Below are 16,450 nucleotides of genomic sequence, written 5' to 3' on the forward strand. Positions count from 1 at the left end.
CTCAGTTTGGCAGTAAGACCTGCTTTTACTGTTATGAGACTATTTATAGGTTTTATATATCCCACTGAGTGTTGGTATTCATAAGTTGTACTGTGCCTTCGACTTTGCTGGGGTTATTATAGTATATGATACAGATAATATATTTGACTCATTCTTTTTTTTTTTTCCCAGTCGGAGATTGAACTCAAGACCTTGCCCTTGCCAGGCAGGCACAGTGCCACTGAGCTACATCCCCAGCCCTGATACAGATAATATATTTATCTTTCTAAAATCCTCTGAATTCTGAATTCTAAAATACTTTTTTTTTTGGTATCGGGATAGAACTCAGGACCTTGCACTTGTCAGGCATTTTTTTCAACTTTTTTTTTTTTTTTTTTTTGGTGAATTCCAAAATACATTTGACTCAAAGGCTTCCAGATAAAAGGTTGTGGGTCTATATATTAGGCTGTAATACCTAGACTTGGACGAAGGAACTTCCGGAGACAGCATTGTCTACTTAGCCAGGCTTGTGGGAAGGATTTGATACTTTAAGGTGTGCAGTAGAGGGCCGGGGGATGTAGCTCAGTGGCGCTGTGCCTGCCTTGCAAGCGCAAAGTCCTGAGTTCGATCCCTAGCACCAAAAAAAGAAAAAAAAAAAAAAAAGATGTGCAGTGGAAAGCACAGAAGTCACAAGACAAATAGAAGATGTCTACACTTTCTCACATTCAGATCAAGCTGCAGATGGTACTGTGATTGACCTGCCAGGTAGGTTCTCACTGGGAAGTGGCTTCAATTATAGGTATGAAAGGTGGTCATCTGGAATGTTCCCAGACATCACCACTGAGAAATGACCTGAATGTACGAAGAAACGTGAGGCTATTTGTTCGATATGTATTTACTGACTGCCTAGTATGTGCATGTATTGTGGCAAGCCAGGGGCCACAGAGAAGAAACATCAGTCCCTGCTCCTTAAAAGCTTGTGGTCAGGCTAAGGAGGTAAGATGAAGACAGTGAACCCAGTTATGATTCCATTATGGTGAATACCTGAGTAGAAGTAAACACGGTGTATGTGAGAATATAAGGAGAAGGCCCGAGATGGCCTTTTGAAGGTGACGCCTGATCTGAGTCTTTAAGTTGAAGGATGAGTTTGTTGTTCATCCTGTGGTGGTGGAACTGGGGAGAGGTTAATACATACCCAGAACCAGGGTGAGGTGAGAGGCAACATGTGAAGAGATAAACAGTTTGGTATGAGTGTACTGGAGGGTGAGAGAGAGTAGGTTGGAGTGAGAGTGTGAAACAGGGCTGAAGGAGTAGTCTGGGGCTGCTGATGCCTCTCCTGTAACGTTCAGAGGTTCGAAATTTATTCCAAAAGTAACGTGAGATGTGGAGGGATTTTACACACAAGACTGACCTGCTTAGATTCGTGCTTTCTTCTAGGTGTTGGCAAAATGGATAGGAGGATGTGAAAATGGAGGCAGGGGAGTCTCCACTAACTGGCTTTGCGGAAATATTCAGTGCCTACATGGGAGGCATGGCAGTGAGGATAGAGAATAGGATGAGATACAAAAATATTTAAGAGAGAGGATTCACAGACTTGGTAATTGAATGTGAGAAAAAGGAAAATCCTCAGGAATCGCTTTCTAGGTTGGGTGATGAATGACTGGAGGTGTGAAGCTAGAAAAATGGGCACTGTGAGAGTACAGAAGCAGAAGAGAAAGTAGAGGCAGCTATGGCCACAGGGGGAATCAGGGCACTGTGTCATGGTAAATTCCCATGGTATAGAGCTGAGCCAGAGTCTGGAGAGAAGAGGTTCTGGAAAGACTGCCTTGTGCTGGAAATTACCTAAACCACGCCTTAAAGTTTCCATCTGTAGACTCATGAATGAAGATGTTCCAGTCCTTGCTGGACCAGGTCCAGGGAGCAATTCCACGTGAGAGCATTGGCAAGATGTGTCTTTCATACCAGTGCGCTCCCTAACCATGAACGGGAACTGAATCCACAGGGACAAACCTGTTGTCCCCAGGAGACGTCCCTTCAGTCAGGCAGTTAGGAAGTGGCCAAAGAAAATCCCAAAGGAGTGTTTAGAAAGCACTGACATGCATAAACAGTACTCACTCCTAAGTCCTCAGTTTGAAAAGTGCAGGTGCCTCTGCATGTTATGGAGCCCCATGAGCTATTCATGTTAAAGTACCTCCTTTAAAGATGAAGAAATGAAGACCCAGAGGAAGGAAGTGACTTATCAAGTCACACAGGAAGATTGTGGTACAAGAGGACTTCAATTTGAGTTTCCTGATAAATTCATACACTTAACACACTGAGCGCTTCCTGTGCGCCAGGCACCATCCTGCATCTCAGGGAAATGGCGAAAACACCAATCCCTGTCACTTAGGGCTTACATTTTAGGGTGAATGGCATCCAAATATATATATATAATAAATTGTATTTGAGTGTATATAACATTTATTATAAATCTTATATGAGCATATACAAGGTTTAGTACCAAATGATACTAGTATTAAGAGGAAAAGAGCCAGGAATTTAGCTCAGTGGTTCTACCGCCTGCTTTGCAAGTGCAAGGACCTGAGTTCAATCCCCGGTACAAAAAAAAAAAAAAAAGAGGAAAAGAAAAAAGCTTAGGTTGTGGTTTCCAGCACTGTGCTGAAGCACCTTAGGGTTCTGCAGTGACACGAGGACTCTGTGGTAGATTTAAAATTTTCAGGGTAGCCCAGGATTTAGCTCAGTAGTTCCGCCGCCTGCTGCGTAAGCACAAGGACCTGAGTTCGATCCCTGCTACCAAAAAAATAAGCAAAATAAAATAAAATTTCCAGGGTAAGCATAAAGGTTTTTTGAAAGCCAGACAAATTTCTAGCTCAGGGTAGTTCACAGTTTCAACCGTAGGTGATGTTCCTTTCCTTTTGATGAGGTTGTATCTTTGCAAACCGGGGTTTTTGGTGACTGCTGTGATTAAAGACAGGTTGAGTAACCCTTATCCAAAATACTTGGGACCAGAAGTGTTTCAGACTGGATTTTTTTAGATTTTCTAATATTTACATACACAAAATGAGATGCCTTGGGAATGGGACCCAAGTCTAAGCACAGAATCCATTTATCTTTCAAAGCCAGGTCTGATGGTGCATGCCTGTAATCCTAGCACTTGGGAGGCTGAGGCAGGAGGATCACAAGTTCAAGGCCAGCCTGAACTATGCAGCGAGATCCTCTCAAAAAAAAAGAAAAGAAAGGAAAGATTTTCTATTTATGTATATATTTTTAAAAACTGCTAAGTTGTTAAGACTTAAGTATTTTTAATTGACTTGGGCCTAACTAAGAACTGTTAGATATTACTTTTGGTCTAGAAGTGTCTTGGAAAAAGTACTGAGATGGGGGAGTGCTGTGAGGTAAGAAAGTTTCCGAGCCTCTTCGTAAGTGGACAGAGTGACGTGGCATGGTGGGGCTTCTGAGGGAGTGACATGTGACAGGGGGCTTTGTGCATTTGCAGAGGCCTGGACGAAACGGAGGAGTGGATCAGTGCAGGGATCTGGAGGAAGCACATTCCACACAGAGGAGCAGCAAGAGTAAGGTTGAGTTATCTGTGAGCTTGAATGCCAGGCAAGGCCTACTAACTCTGTTTAGGGGTTGCATTTTATCCTCAGTGGGATGGGAAGCTATCTGACGTTACTTCACCTGATTACCTATATCATTTTTTTTCAAAGTTTATTCTGGCTGCTAAATGGAAAACTAACTCTAGGAGTACACATAGATGCACAGTAGAGAGGAGGCTGCTAGAGTAGTCTTGGGGAGAACCTTTGGGTATATATTGGAAAGTTGAACTTGCCTGAATTGCCGGTGAATTACATGTGGAGGTAAATGAGGGGAAAAAGAGGAATCTGAGCTGGGTGTGGTGATGCACACGTGTAATCCCAGCACTTGGGTGGCTGAGGCAGGAGGCTTGCCACAAGTTCAAGGCCAGCGTGGGGTACATAGGGAGACCCTGTCTCAAAAAACCAAACAATCCCACCATCACCGACTAAAAAGAGGAGCCTGAGGAAAGTCCTAGGTTGCTTTTTTGTTTGTTTGTTTGTTTGTTTTTTGTACTAGGGATTAAACTCGGGACCTTGTGCTTGTGAGCCAGGCAGCAGAACCACTGAGCTAAATCCCTGGCCCTGTCCTAGGTTTTTATTCTGAGCAGCTACTTGAATGTTGAATGATGATGCTGTTTACTGAGATGAAGAAAATGAAGCAGGGAAGTGGGGTATATGAATCTGGATTGATCATTGACAACAAGGTGTGCCAGTAAGCATATCACAAAAAGCGAACAAAGGACAACAGGTATATCAGAACATTTTTTTGACTTTCATGGGTTTACAGCCTCTGACACTAAACAAAATACAGAAACAAGTAGAGCTTTTATTTTTGCTTTTGTTTTTGTATTGTTCCCCTCCACTGAATAGAAATGAAGATTCTCAGTCTGTTTCTGACAATCTGTTAATGTATTAGGTAGTTGTCTTTCATTTGCTTCCCATTAGGCATATTAAATTTAAAGAGCACATCTGTATGCTACAACTTGATACCATTCTTCTTTTTCTGTTCTTACATTTTTCTTTTACCCTGTTTCAGTTTCTGCATGGAGATTTAAATTAAAAAACAAAATGTAGGGTGAGGGATTTAGCTTAGTGGCGCCGCCTGCCTCACATTGTAACATTTCACATGGAAATGCTACCCAGTCTTCACCAACTTCAGATATCTGACCTGTGTCGATGCTGCAGTGAAGTGATGTAACTGAAGAAGAATCGGGTGGGGATGTAGCTCAGTCAGTCTCGCCTAGCCTGCCTAGCAAGCGTAAGGTCCTGAGTTCGACCCCAGTACCAAACAAAAAAAACTCTGGAGTGAGGCTGGGTGATGCACCCCCATGGTGCCAGCTACGTGGGTGGCTGAGGCACAGGGTTAGCAAATGTGAGCCCACCCTGGACAACTTAGCAAGATGCAGCTCAGTGGTGGGGTGCTTGCCTGTGTGCATGAGGCACTGAGTTCAATCTCTAGCACTGGAAAGGGGGGCAGACATGTAGCACGGTGCTCCCTGGGCAACTTGGCAATTTAGCAAGACCCTGTCAGTATAAAAATCTTCTTTTAAAAAGCTGGGGATGTAGGTCAGTGCTAAGGCCCTGGGGTATCCCCAGGGCTGAAGAAGAAAAAAATTAAAAAATAAAAGGAAAAGCCCCCTCAATTTGGATTTGTCCGATATTTTTCTCATTGAACTGTTGGAAGAAGACTACAGAGATGAAGTATTGTTCTTGTGACATCCCATCAAAGATATGTGTTATTTTTGTAAGAGCAGAGTCTTGCCGTGTTGCCTTGGCTGACCTCAAACTTTTGAGCCCCCTGCCTCAGCAACCCAAGTGTCTGGGATTATGGGCATGCACCACCACACCCGACCATCAAGAGTATATTTATTAACATGATTTATCACTTTTGATGTGAACCTTGACCACCTGGCTGAGGAAGTGTTTGTCAGATTTCTCCACTGTAAAGTTTTTTTTTTTTCTCCACTTTCCTTGCTGTTTTTTTGGAAGGAAGTCATTATGTGCAACTTAATAAATGGGGAATTATGTTCTACCTCCTTTTAGGTGGCACTACCTAGATAAATTATTTGGTATTCCTCCTGGAAGATGTATCTCTTCTTTCCCATTTAGTTTTTATTCAGCTGTTTATTCATATGAGCATGAACTGGTAGGTACTTATTTTATGCATTGAGTTATAACCCAGTGCTCCTTTACTTTGTTGCTCACATTGTTCCAGCTTTGGTATTGAATGTTCTTTCAGTTGGCTCTTGTGTTCCTTTGATATAACCCCATCATTGTGGCTGTTTTGTTTCTTTGACCACTTTCTTATTTTCTGGCACTGCAAAATGGCTCAGGCTTGTTTCATATATTTCCTGTTCCCGTCTAAAATAATCATAATTCCCAGGAGTCCTGGTTCCTTTTATTGGAGAATGATACTAAAAACTAAGATCTAAGCTGGGTATGGTAGTGCATGCCTCCTGGAGGCCGAGGCAGCAGGCTTATAAATTACTTAGTGAAACTGTCTCAGAATTAAAAATGAAATTTAAAAAAGGCCCATGCTGTAGCTCAGTGTGAAGACTTGGATCAATTCCAAGTACTGGGGCGGGGGAAGCGTACATTAGGCCCAGGTGCTGTTGCTCCTGTGTGTAGTCCCAGCCACTTGGGAGGCCGAGATGAGAGAATCCCTTGAACTTGGAGTTAGAGGTCAGCCTGGGGAACATCTTAAGACAACATCTCTTAAAAAAAGATGTGCATCTGGGCCAGGGATTTAGCTCAGTGGTTCTGCCCCCTGCCTTGCAAGCACAAGGTCCCAAGTGCGATCCCGGGTACCAAAAAAAAAAAAAAGATGTGCATTAAGGTTCATTCTTTGTGCTGAGATAGTGTCAGGTATGTGCTATTACACTTTCTTCAGAATAGCTTCACTGGCCTAAACAGTCAGTCCCCTGTCCCTCATGTATTCAACCCCATCCCTACCCCCCAGAACCCTTGACAACCACTGTTCTGTTTACCATCTCTATAGTTTCACCTTCCAGTATATTCTGTGATAGGAATCATTTAGTATATGGCCTTTTCACATTGACTTCTTTCACTTAGAAATGTGCATTTAAGATTATTCTTGCTGCTGGGGATTTAGCTCAGTGGTTCCGACGCCTGCCTAGCAAGTGCAAGGTCCTCAGTTCGCTCCCTGGTACCAAAAAAAAAAAAAAAGATTATTCTTGCCTTTTTGTGGCTTGATAACTCATTTTTTGGTTGCTGAATAATATTTTTAATATTTATATATCTTACCAGTGTGTTTATCCATTCACCTATTGAAAGACATCTCAGTTACTTCTAATAATTTTTGGTAGTTGTAAATAAAGTTGTTATAAACATTTGTGTACAGTTTTTTTCCCCTTTTCCTTTTTTTTTTCTGGACTGAAGATTAAATCCAGAGTCTTAAATATATTAGGCAAGCATTCTGCCACTAAACTGTGTCCCCAGCCTTTATTTTGGTTTTTTGAGACAAGATCTTTATGTAGTTCAGACTGGCCTGGAACTTGCAGTAATCCTCCTGCCTCAGCCTTCCAAGTGCTGGGATTACAGGTGTGCACCACCATGCCTGGCTCCAGTATTTTTTTTTTAAATAAGTGCTTGGGCCAGGGATTTAGCTCAGTGGTTTTGCCGCCTGCTGCGCAAATGCAAGGACCAGAGTTCGATCCTTGGTACCAAAAATAAATAAATAAATAAAATTAGTGCTTATTAGTTATACAGATTAGTGGGTTTCATTTTGCCATATTTGTACACATATATAATATCCTTACCCTCACCCCCTCCCCTTTTTTGTTTTTGGTACCAGGGATCGAACACAGGTCCTTGTACTTGCGCAGCAGGCGGCGAAGCCACTGAGTTAAATCCCCGGCCCTCACCCCCCCTTTTAAGACAGGGTCTCACTAAATTGCCCAGGCTGACCTCAATCTTGCAATTCTCCTGCCTAAGCCTCCTGAGTGTCAGGTATTATAGCCATGTACCACTGTGCTCAGCTTGTGGTTTTTTTATGTGAACATAAATTTTCAAATCAGTAAATATCTATGAGTATGAATGCTGAATCATTTGGTAAGACTGTTTAATTTTGAAATGCCAGATTCCATTCTATCTTATTATGATCAGTAAGAGTTACTGTTGTTCTGTATTCTATAGCAACTAGTATCAGTAGTTTTTAAAATTTTAGTCATTCTAATAGATGTCCGAAGATCCCATTCACTAGTTTAGATACCTTAGTTCTGTAAGCTTTATAACTTACAATAAAGAAAGAGAGTGAAATCTAGGGCTGGGGATTTAGCTCAGTGGTGCTGCCACCTGTCTCATAATTGCAAGGTCCTGAGTTCAATCCCTGGTACCAAAAAAAGAAGAAGAAAAAACCAAAAAACAGAGAGTGGAATCTATTTGGGGATTTGGTTAAAAAAAATTTTTTTTTGAGACAGAGTCTCACTGTTAACCCAGGCTGGCCTAACCCAGGCTGCTGCAAACTGGCGGTGATCCTCCTGCCTCATCCTTCTGAGTCCTGGGATTACGGATGTACACCCAGCAAAAAGTACTTATTAAGTAACCATAGGATAGTAAAACTTTCAAATATCTATTCTAATCAGGCATGGTGACACATGCCTATAATCTCAGCACACAGCATGCCGAGGCAGGAGAATCACTGCAAGTGATTTAGATTTATCTAGTGGGGAGTCTTTAAAAGGTTTAATATGATGTGATCAGATAAAATTTTTCTAAGACATCTCAGCCATGGTATGGAGATTGGGTTGGAGTGTATGGAGGGTGAGAAAATAAGCTAGGAAACTAGTTAAGGCTGTTGTAGCCATTCAGGGGAGAAGTTGGTAACCTAGATTAGCACAGGGATATTGGGAAAGGGAATATTTCAATTCAAAAGGCATTTCCAAAGTGATCTTGAAAGGCCTTTGCATCTCAGTCCATTTAGCCTGCCTTAACAGAATACCGGGGGTGGCTTTTAAACAACAGATTTGCTTTTCACCATTCTGGAAACTGGGAAGTCCATGATCGAGGTGCCAGTAGATTCAGTGTGTGCCGAGGACACACTCTTCATTTACGTAGGGCTGTCTTTTCTGCGTGTCCCCACAAGCAACAGGGGGAACTCTGTCTTCTCTTTATAAAGGCACCAATCCCATTCTGGAGGGCTCCCCTCTCGTCACCTAAATTCTCCCCAAAGGTTCCATCTCCTACTATCAGCATCTTGGATTTAGGATTTCAACATATAAATGGGAGGGGCATAAACATTCAGTCCAAAGCGTTTGGTAATTGGCAGCATTGAAGTGTAACTTTTTTCATGTTTCAAATGATTGTTTTACTTTTTCAGAAATTTTTTTTCTACTTTATGGACACATGTTTGAGAAATCCATGTTTAATAATAGTCTTCAGAGCAGAATTCTTTGGCAGTGTTTCATGCCTCCTCTGCGCCTTCCCATAACTTGTATATTGATGTCACATCTCTGGGCTTCTTCATGTTGTCCCCTGTTGACGAGAAGTTTGGCTTTTGAGGAGCAGAGAAGCTCTTGGCAGATTAATTTTCCTTTTTAGGTTTATCTTGGATTAGCAAATCTCCCAAAATATTTCTTTGTTGATTATCCTTGGGTTCTTTGGTTTTCAAGGCAATTTGTTGACAGTGACAAGCACTTCTTATTCCCAGAGCACTTAGACCCTTTCCAATTTTAGATCTCTGACTTTTGCCTTTCTCCTCTATGGAGCTGAAGACTCACTTGCAATAGATGGTAATAAGATCACCGTCTTCTATAATAATATGTTGTGTGGCTATTAAAGTGGTTCCATATCAGCTTTTTTGATCTTGGCAGTAAACCTGCAAGGAGGGCAGGACAGATCATTTACTGAGATTAGGAGAGGTGAGGTGGCTTGTCCAAAATGAAAATGTTAATAAATAATAGGTTAATAATAATAAACAGGTGGTAAAACTTAGCTATTCAGATTTCATAGTTCTACTCATTCTGTAGTACACTCTGTCCCTAAGAGAACAGACTTAGACTAGCTAAAGTGGTTATGTTTCCTGCAGTAAAGACATCCAAGTGAAAGAAATATTTTTCCCCTCTGTATATCCCCCGTAGGACTTCACCCAGGCACCAGCATGGGCCTTTCCATTGCTTACAAGCAGTGTGTGGACTGCCAGTAATTCCTCGGCTACCATTAAAAAGCTGTGGTCTGCGTATTAAAGCAGATGTCCTATGTTTTAACCCCTTCTCTTACTCTCTAGGTGGTTCTAACTCTGACAGTTCCAAGTCAAATGGGAAAAGTCTGCTTGGGGATCAAAGCTCTGGAGGTCAGGATAAAGCAGAAAACTCACTCACAAGGTAAAGTAACTCCCTTCACTTGTATCTTTCAGGACCGAGGTCTCATTGGAGAATTGAGACCGTTATTATGCGTGATGTAAGAAGCTCAGATAGCTGAGATGTTTTTAATACCTGAGATTTACTGAGCAGTTGCTGTGGGTACCAGACATCATCTTAAATGGTCTATCTTGTTTTAACCTAAGAGTTAAGTTTGTTTTTATGTTTTGGAACTAAAGAAATTCAAATGATAAGAAGTTATATGTCAAAAAAAAAATGCCGCCTGCCTCACAAGTGCAAGGTCCCGAGTTCAATCCCTGGTACCAAAAAAATAAAATAAAATAAAATAGCTTTTAGGGCCGGGGATTTAGCTCAGTGGTTTCGCCACCTGCTGCTCAAGCGCAAGGACCCCGAGTTTGATGCTGGTACCAAAAAAACCAAAAAAACCCCCAAAAAACAACAAAAAAAGAAGAAGTTATATGTCACCTAAGATCTCAGAACTAGCAAGTGACAAAGTTAGTTATTTTAAACTTGACCTTCTAACCTTCCCTCAAAAATGTAGAAAATTGGGCTGGGGATTTAGCTCAGTGGTGCCACTGCCTGCCTCCCAAGCGCAAGGTCATGAGTTCGATTCCCAGTTCCAAAAAAAAAGTAGAAAATTAGAGATGTCTGATTTTTTTCTCCCATTTTTTAAAAGTGCTTCCTGGCTTTGAAAATACTACTTTTTAATTTATTTTTCATTTTTTTCCTAATCTGCTGTACTATTATATTTAGTTCATACTCCAGTGCCCCCTACAGATCATAGCCAGAATCACTTGGTCAAGATAAAACTGTATTTTATTTGTGTCATTATTTTAAATTAAGCACTTATGCAGCAGTAAACAATCCCTAAATTTTAAAATGAACCAGAGCTTTCATTCTCAGTTTACTCTTGAGCCATCTTAATACACAGACATATATTCTTACGTAGCCTTAATTAGTATGTTCATAATGATAGTAATATTAAACATTCATGTGGCATTTATTCAGGGTCAAAACAGGTATAAGTGCCATATATATCTGTTTACTAAGTGGCCTTCAACAGAAGTTTCTTAAACTGTTACAAAGGGTTCTATTAGGTAAATGTCAAATTTTGTTTAAGCTGGCACCTGAATAATTTGTAGTATGACTCTAAATAACAAAATGTAATTTTTCACTGCCTTTTTACTCTGGATTATTTCTGTGAAAGAGAGATAAAGAAGCAGAAGTATCAAGTCAAAGCATCTGAGGTGTTTTATAGGTCTTGTTACATGAGGCACAAGAGTCTAGAAAGAGCTCTGTCAAATCTGAGTTCTAATCCATACTCTGCCATCATCCAGCTGGGCAAATCATGGATGATGCTTGCTTTCATTTTTCTTACCTGAAAATGAATTATATTAGATTATCTTCAAGGTCCCCTTCTGCCCTAAGATTCTATGAATCTGTTATTAGAAAAATCTCCAGACCAATGTACTGTGCAATCAACAACATGTAAGTTCACTTAATTTCCTATAAAAATGATGTTTTAGCAAATAAATTTTGCTTTGGCTTCCTTTAGTCTCCTGTGATTCAGATACTTATGTATAGAAACTTCTAGCTTCACATTCATTTATTTTGACAAGGAGGACTCATCAAAATATGAATAAAAATGTTCTTATCTTTCCAGACAGAATAAATCCAAGTCTGAAATTACTGACCTGGTTCGCTCCTCCACCATCACAGTATCAGACAAGGCTCATATTTTATCGATGCAGAAGTTTGGCCTGCGAGATACAATTGTAAAGTCACATTTAGTACAGAAAGAAGACGATTATACCTATATCCAGAAATTCAGGTAGTTAACTGGCTTGTAGATGGTTTTCAAAGCAAAATGATCATTCAGCTCTCTGGAATGTAAGCATTTCCCTCCATACCCTAGATTTGGAAGCAAGTCATTCTGTAGGATCTCTCTCCTTATTTTCAAAGTGAGTAATCCCATTCATTCTTCATTAACAGGCATTTATTCTGTGCCACTGTGGGCAGGGAGTATAATAGGTATGGCATGAGTGACACAATTTGCTGGTAGTTACAGAAATATTTAGCGATGAATGGGTTCAGAAGAAAGATATCTTGAGTTTTGTGTATCAAAGATTTTATGTTTCCTTGGTGCTTCTGGACCTTTGAAGAAATTCATTCATTCATTATTCCTTCATTTGTGTATTTATTTTGTTTTTTTGAGACAGAGTCTTGCTATGTAGTTCAGCATGGCCTTGAACTCACTCAGTAGCCAAGGCTGGCCTCAAACTCATGGCAATCCTCCAGGCTCAGCCTCCCAAGTGCTGGGATTACAGGCGTGAGCCACCACTCTCAGTTGAAGAAATCATTTAAAATGAAGTTAAGTTGGGCTGGGGATTTCCCGAGTTCAATCCCTGGGACCAAAAAAAAAATGAAGTTAAGTTAATGTTTGGTCATCTTTTTAGACAGGATTACTTAAAACAAATAAAGCTTTCAGGATTCTGCTAGATTTTTAAAAAGCATTGTGTTGGGGGCCAGGAATTTAGCTCAGTGGTTCCGCCGCCTGCCTCGCAAGCGCAAGGTCCCGAGTTCGATCCCTGGTACCCCCCCAAAAAAAGAAACAAAAAGCATTGTGTTGGGACTATAAGAAAACATAACATTGTTCCTAGGAATATTAACAATGAATTATAGTGAAGAAATAACCTTTTGAACACTGTTGTTGCTTTCCTGTCAAAAGTAATTACTAAGGTACTTTTTATCTTTTCATTTTGATAGTATACACAGGCTAAGGAATTATTTTGTGGTTGATAGCTGTATAATGGCTGCTTAAGGGATATAAGAATATTCAAAGTAAACTGTTCAAAGTTGTTACCACAAAAGCAACAAATGTCATGGCAGACTGCCATCACTCCTTGGTCACAATCACTGGTCTAGGTTAAATACATGACAGCTCTTATTCTTTTTTTTTTTTTTTTTTTTGGTACGGGGGATCGAACTCGGATTCTTGCGCTTGCGAGGCAGGCGGCAGAACCACTGAGCTAAATCCCCGGCCCTACAGCTCTTATTCTTAAAATGCCACTCCACAGAGACTGAAACCAGGCAAAGTCAGCATAAAATGCCTTCCTCTATCACCTCTATAACGCTTCTGAATCACTGATGTATTCTTTTTGGTGACAGATTTTTTGTGGGAACATACAATGTGAATGGACAGTCCCCCAAAGAATGCCTTCAACCCTGGCTGAGCCATGGTACCCAGGCCCCAGATGTGTACTGTGTCGGGTGAGTGCTTCTCTTCTAGTTGTCTCTGCATCCTTCAGAATGTACAGTTGCATTGAAGGGCTGAGGACGTGAGTATATAACTGCGTCTTCGTGACAGGTGAAGGAATTGAAAAATGAGCATGTGCTTAATAACAGCTGCTTCTCTGGTCTTTTTCCTCCTCGTAACCAAAGGTCTGGCAAAGTGCTATGCTTGGCACTTATATTATAACATTCTGTTAAAATCATTTCACCTTGGGCCAGGGATTTAGCTCAGTGGCGCCATGCCTGCCTTGCAAGCACAAAGTCTTGAGTTCGATCCCTGGTACCAGAAAAAAAAAGTCATTCACCTTGAACTGAATTTTATTACTTAGACATTCAATACTCTTGGTCACAAAGCAAAAATATATGCCAGGTGTGGTGGCACATGCCTGTAATCCTAGCACTTGGGAGGCTGAGTTAGGAGGATTGCCACAAGTTGTTTTTTCTTTTTTTTTTTTTGAGGCAGGGTCTTACTTTGAAGTTCAGGGTGGACCTGAAATCACAATGTAGCCCAGGCTAGCCTCAAACTCAAGGCAATCCTCCTGCCTCAGACTCCTGAGTTCTTAGGAGTACAGGCATGTGCCACCACGCCCAGCTGTGTTGCCAAAAGTTTCAGGTCAACCTGGGCTACATAGTGAGTTCAAGACCAGCCTGAACTACATGGCGAGACCCTGTCTCAAAAAAAAAAAAAACAGTAAGGAGCAAAACTGTCTCTAAGGTTAGCTAAAAAAAAGTCTCAGTTAATTTTTTTTTCCTTTTACTATTCTCTCATCACTGTACTGGGCACTGTTGGTGGGGAGGAACAGCAAAGTAAGATGGTGTGGTATATTGTAAAGAACTGGACTTTGGAATTTACGTAGACCTAGGTTTTAATCTCAGTTTGCCATTTGGTGCTCGTGTGAATGAGTGATTGCAGATTGTACAATGGGGATGCTTCCAACTACTTCATAGCCTGGACCATGAAGAGGAAATGGGCTGATGTTTGTAAAAACACTTCATAAGCTCCACTGCATTTAGTTCTTTGGCTCTTAATTGTTTATTTTTTTCCCCTGCTGTGGGTCCTCCAGTTTAGCTACAAAGCAAGGTCCCGTGCTTCTAAACCAATTTGAGAATGTATGATCTGAACGCTGCCATACTAATTGGTTGCTTCTCCCAATAGTTTCCAGGAGCTTGATCTAAGTAAGGAAGCCTTTTTCTTTCATGATACTCCAAAGGAGGAAGAGTGGTTTAAAGCAGTGTCAGAGAGTCTTCATCCAGACGCCAAATATGCAAAGGTAAGAGAGAAGTCAGGGACCTTTCAATTTTATGTTACCATGTAGGGAAATTCTCAGATAATTTTTTTATCTTCTCCATGACCTTTATCATAAGCCAGTCCTGATTTTCCTGCCAATTCCAGTTCCAGGGTCTCCAGAATGATCTATCTATCTCTGGGTGGGAAGGATGCAGGGTCTTCGCATTTGTTTATTTATTTTGGTTTTGTTTTTGTACCGGGGATTGAACTCAGGACCTTGCGCTTGCGAGGCAGGCGGTGGCACCATTGAGCTACATCCTGGGCATGGGTCTTGGCATTTGTAAGCTTTTAGGTTATCATGTAGCATGTTCAGAGAGTTGAACAGGTGATTACCTTGCCTCTTGGCATGGAGAAGAGGATACATTAATGCTCTCAGCCAGCTTAGAGGTCACTTTTCCTTTGGGGATATTTATTCTTGTTTGCAGTTTGTCTCTGATGCTATGACTTGAATATTTGGCTATATTTTCTAGGTGAAGCTAATTCGACTGGTTGGGATTATGCTGCTGTTATATGTCAAACAGGAACATGCAGCATACATATCAGATGTGGAAGCTGAGACTGTAGGGACAGGAATCATGGGGAGGATGGTGAGTTCTTGGTTGTAATGTGGAGCACATAAGGATTTTAACCCTTAACATTTTGACTCAGCTTATGATGCAGTGACTACGCACATGTCCTGGTTAGCGGGCCGTATTGAGCAGACTATTTAGAAATCATGTTAGTGAATTGCTGGCTGCTTTGCCCAGCTAGCACCTATCTGTATTTTTACTCAACACTAGAGGGATCATCTCTGGTTGATCTTGCTATTTAACTTATGAAACATGGTACAGAAACTATATTGAGTCATCAAGAAAAGCGAAGAAAGCTGAAGGTGTGCAATTTCTTCAACTTCTTGAGGTTGAATCCTGCTCTTATGTTCTCTTGCAAGAGCTGAGGTTTGGCCGGGGATTTAGCTCAGTGGTTTCGCCGCCTGCTGTGCAAGCGCAAGGACCTGAGTTCCATCCCTGGTACAAAAAAAAAAAAAGAGAGAGAGAGAGAGAAAACTTAATTTGGGCTGGCGATTTAGCTCAGTGGTTTCACCACCTGCTGCGCAAGTGCAAGCATCCAAGTTCCATCGCCAGTACGAAAAAAAAAAAAAAAAAGAGCTGAGGTTTGTGTGCAGAAGGGAAGCATATGGCTGGCCTGTGACGAAGAGTGAAGAGTTCTAGATTGAGAGTTCCAGACTCTACACCCAGCTTTCCAATGACTAGCTAGTCATTTTACCTTCATGGATTTGCTTTCTTGGACTATTAGATAATAACCTCACAGGGTTATGATGAAGACTATTTAAGACAAAACACATTGAACGTTTGCAAGATTAAATGACTGACACAATAAAGTGGTGAATTAGATTTTTTTGGATCCTTTGAATAGGGTAACAAAGGAGGCGTGGCGATCAGGTTCCAGTTGCACAACACCAGCATCTGCGTTGTGAATTCTCACTTGGCAGCCCACACAGAAGAGTATGAAAGGAGGAACCAAGACTATAAAGACATTTGTTCTCGAATGCAGTTTTGTCAGGTTGACCCAAGCCTTCCCGCTCTCACCATCAGCAAGCACGAGTGAGTCTGGGCTTCTTCCCCATACAGGACTCTGGGTGTGATGTGCAGCGTTGTAGGCTCTATATCTTGTTGGGGAGGAAAGTGCTGGGGTGGGGTGCCTGCCAGCTGTCAGTTACTTGCAGATTATATCTCTTGGAAATTTTTATAGTTTCCTAATTTACCATCTGGCAGACCTTTAGAATCATTCTCAAACATCATTTATTCCTGGAAAAATGTAAGATTTATTTTACTATGGATATGCCTTGGTCTAGCATTGTGAGGAAAGCAACCAAAGAGCAAGCATCTCAAACATAGTTTTTAGAAGTATGTTTTAGGATTTTATGCCCGTTTTTCTTTTTTCTTCTTCTTCTTCTTTTTTTTTTTTTTGGTACCAGG

The 16,450-nt window shown here is 41.1% G+C and overlaps 1 protein-coding gene across 8 annotated transcripts in view; it reads left to right on the forward strand.

Moving 5' to 3' along the window:
- Inpp5b (inositol polyphosphate-5-phosphatase B) overlaps nt 1–16,450 on the forward strand; it is a 51,983-nt gene that overhangs the window by 19,522 nt on the left and 16,011 nt on the right. For 3 of the 8 annotated variants that reach the window (XM_004850999.3, XM_004851002.4, XM_021263363.2), the window contains 6 exons: nt 9,802–9,898; nt 11,559–11,726; nt 13,064–13,165; nt 14,343–14,457; nt 14,945–15,061; nt 15,888–16,075. In XM_004850999.3, the coding sequence (XP_004851056.1) occupies nt 9,802–9,898; nt 11,559–11,726; nt 13,064–13,165; nt 14,343–14,457; nt 14,945–15,061; nt 15,888–16,075 (787 nt within the window). Of the gene's footprint in view, nt 1–3,475; nt 3,552–9,801; nt 9,899–11,558; nt 11,727–13,063; nt 13,166–14,342; nt 14,458–14,944; nt 15,062–15,887; nt 16,076–16,450 lie in introns of all 8 variants that reach the window. The other 5 variants (XM_087215246.1, XM_087215247.1, XM_087215248.1 and 2 more) reach the window with 4 other exon arrangements.

The sequence above is a fragment of the Heterocephalus glaber genome, unplaced genomic scaffold (genome assembly GCF_053883595.1).
Source record: "Heterocephalus glaber isolate CG9 unplaced genomic scaffold, H.glaber_assembly_v1.0 deba00001452, whole genome shotgun sequence".
Taxonomy (NCBI): Eukaryota; Metazoa; Chordata; class Mammalia; order Rodentia; family Bathyergidae; genus Heterocephalus; species Heterocephalus glaber.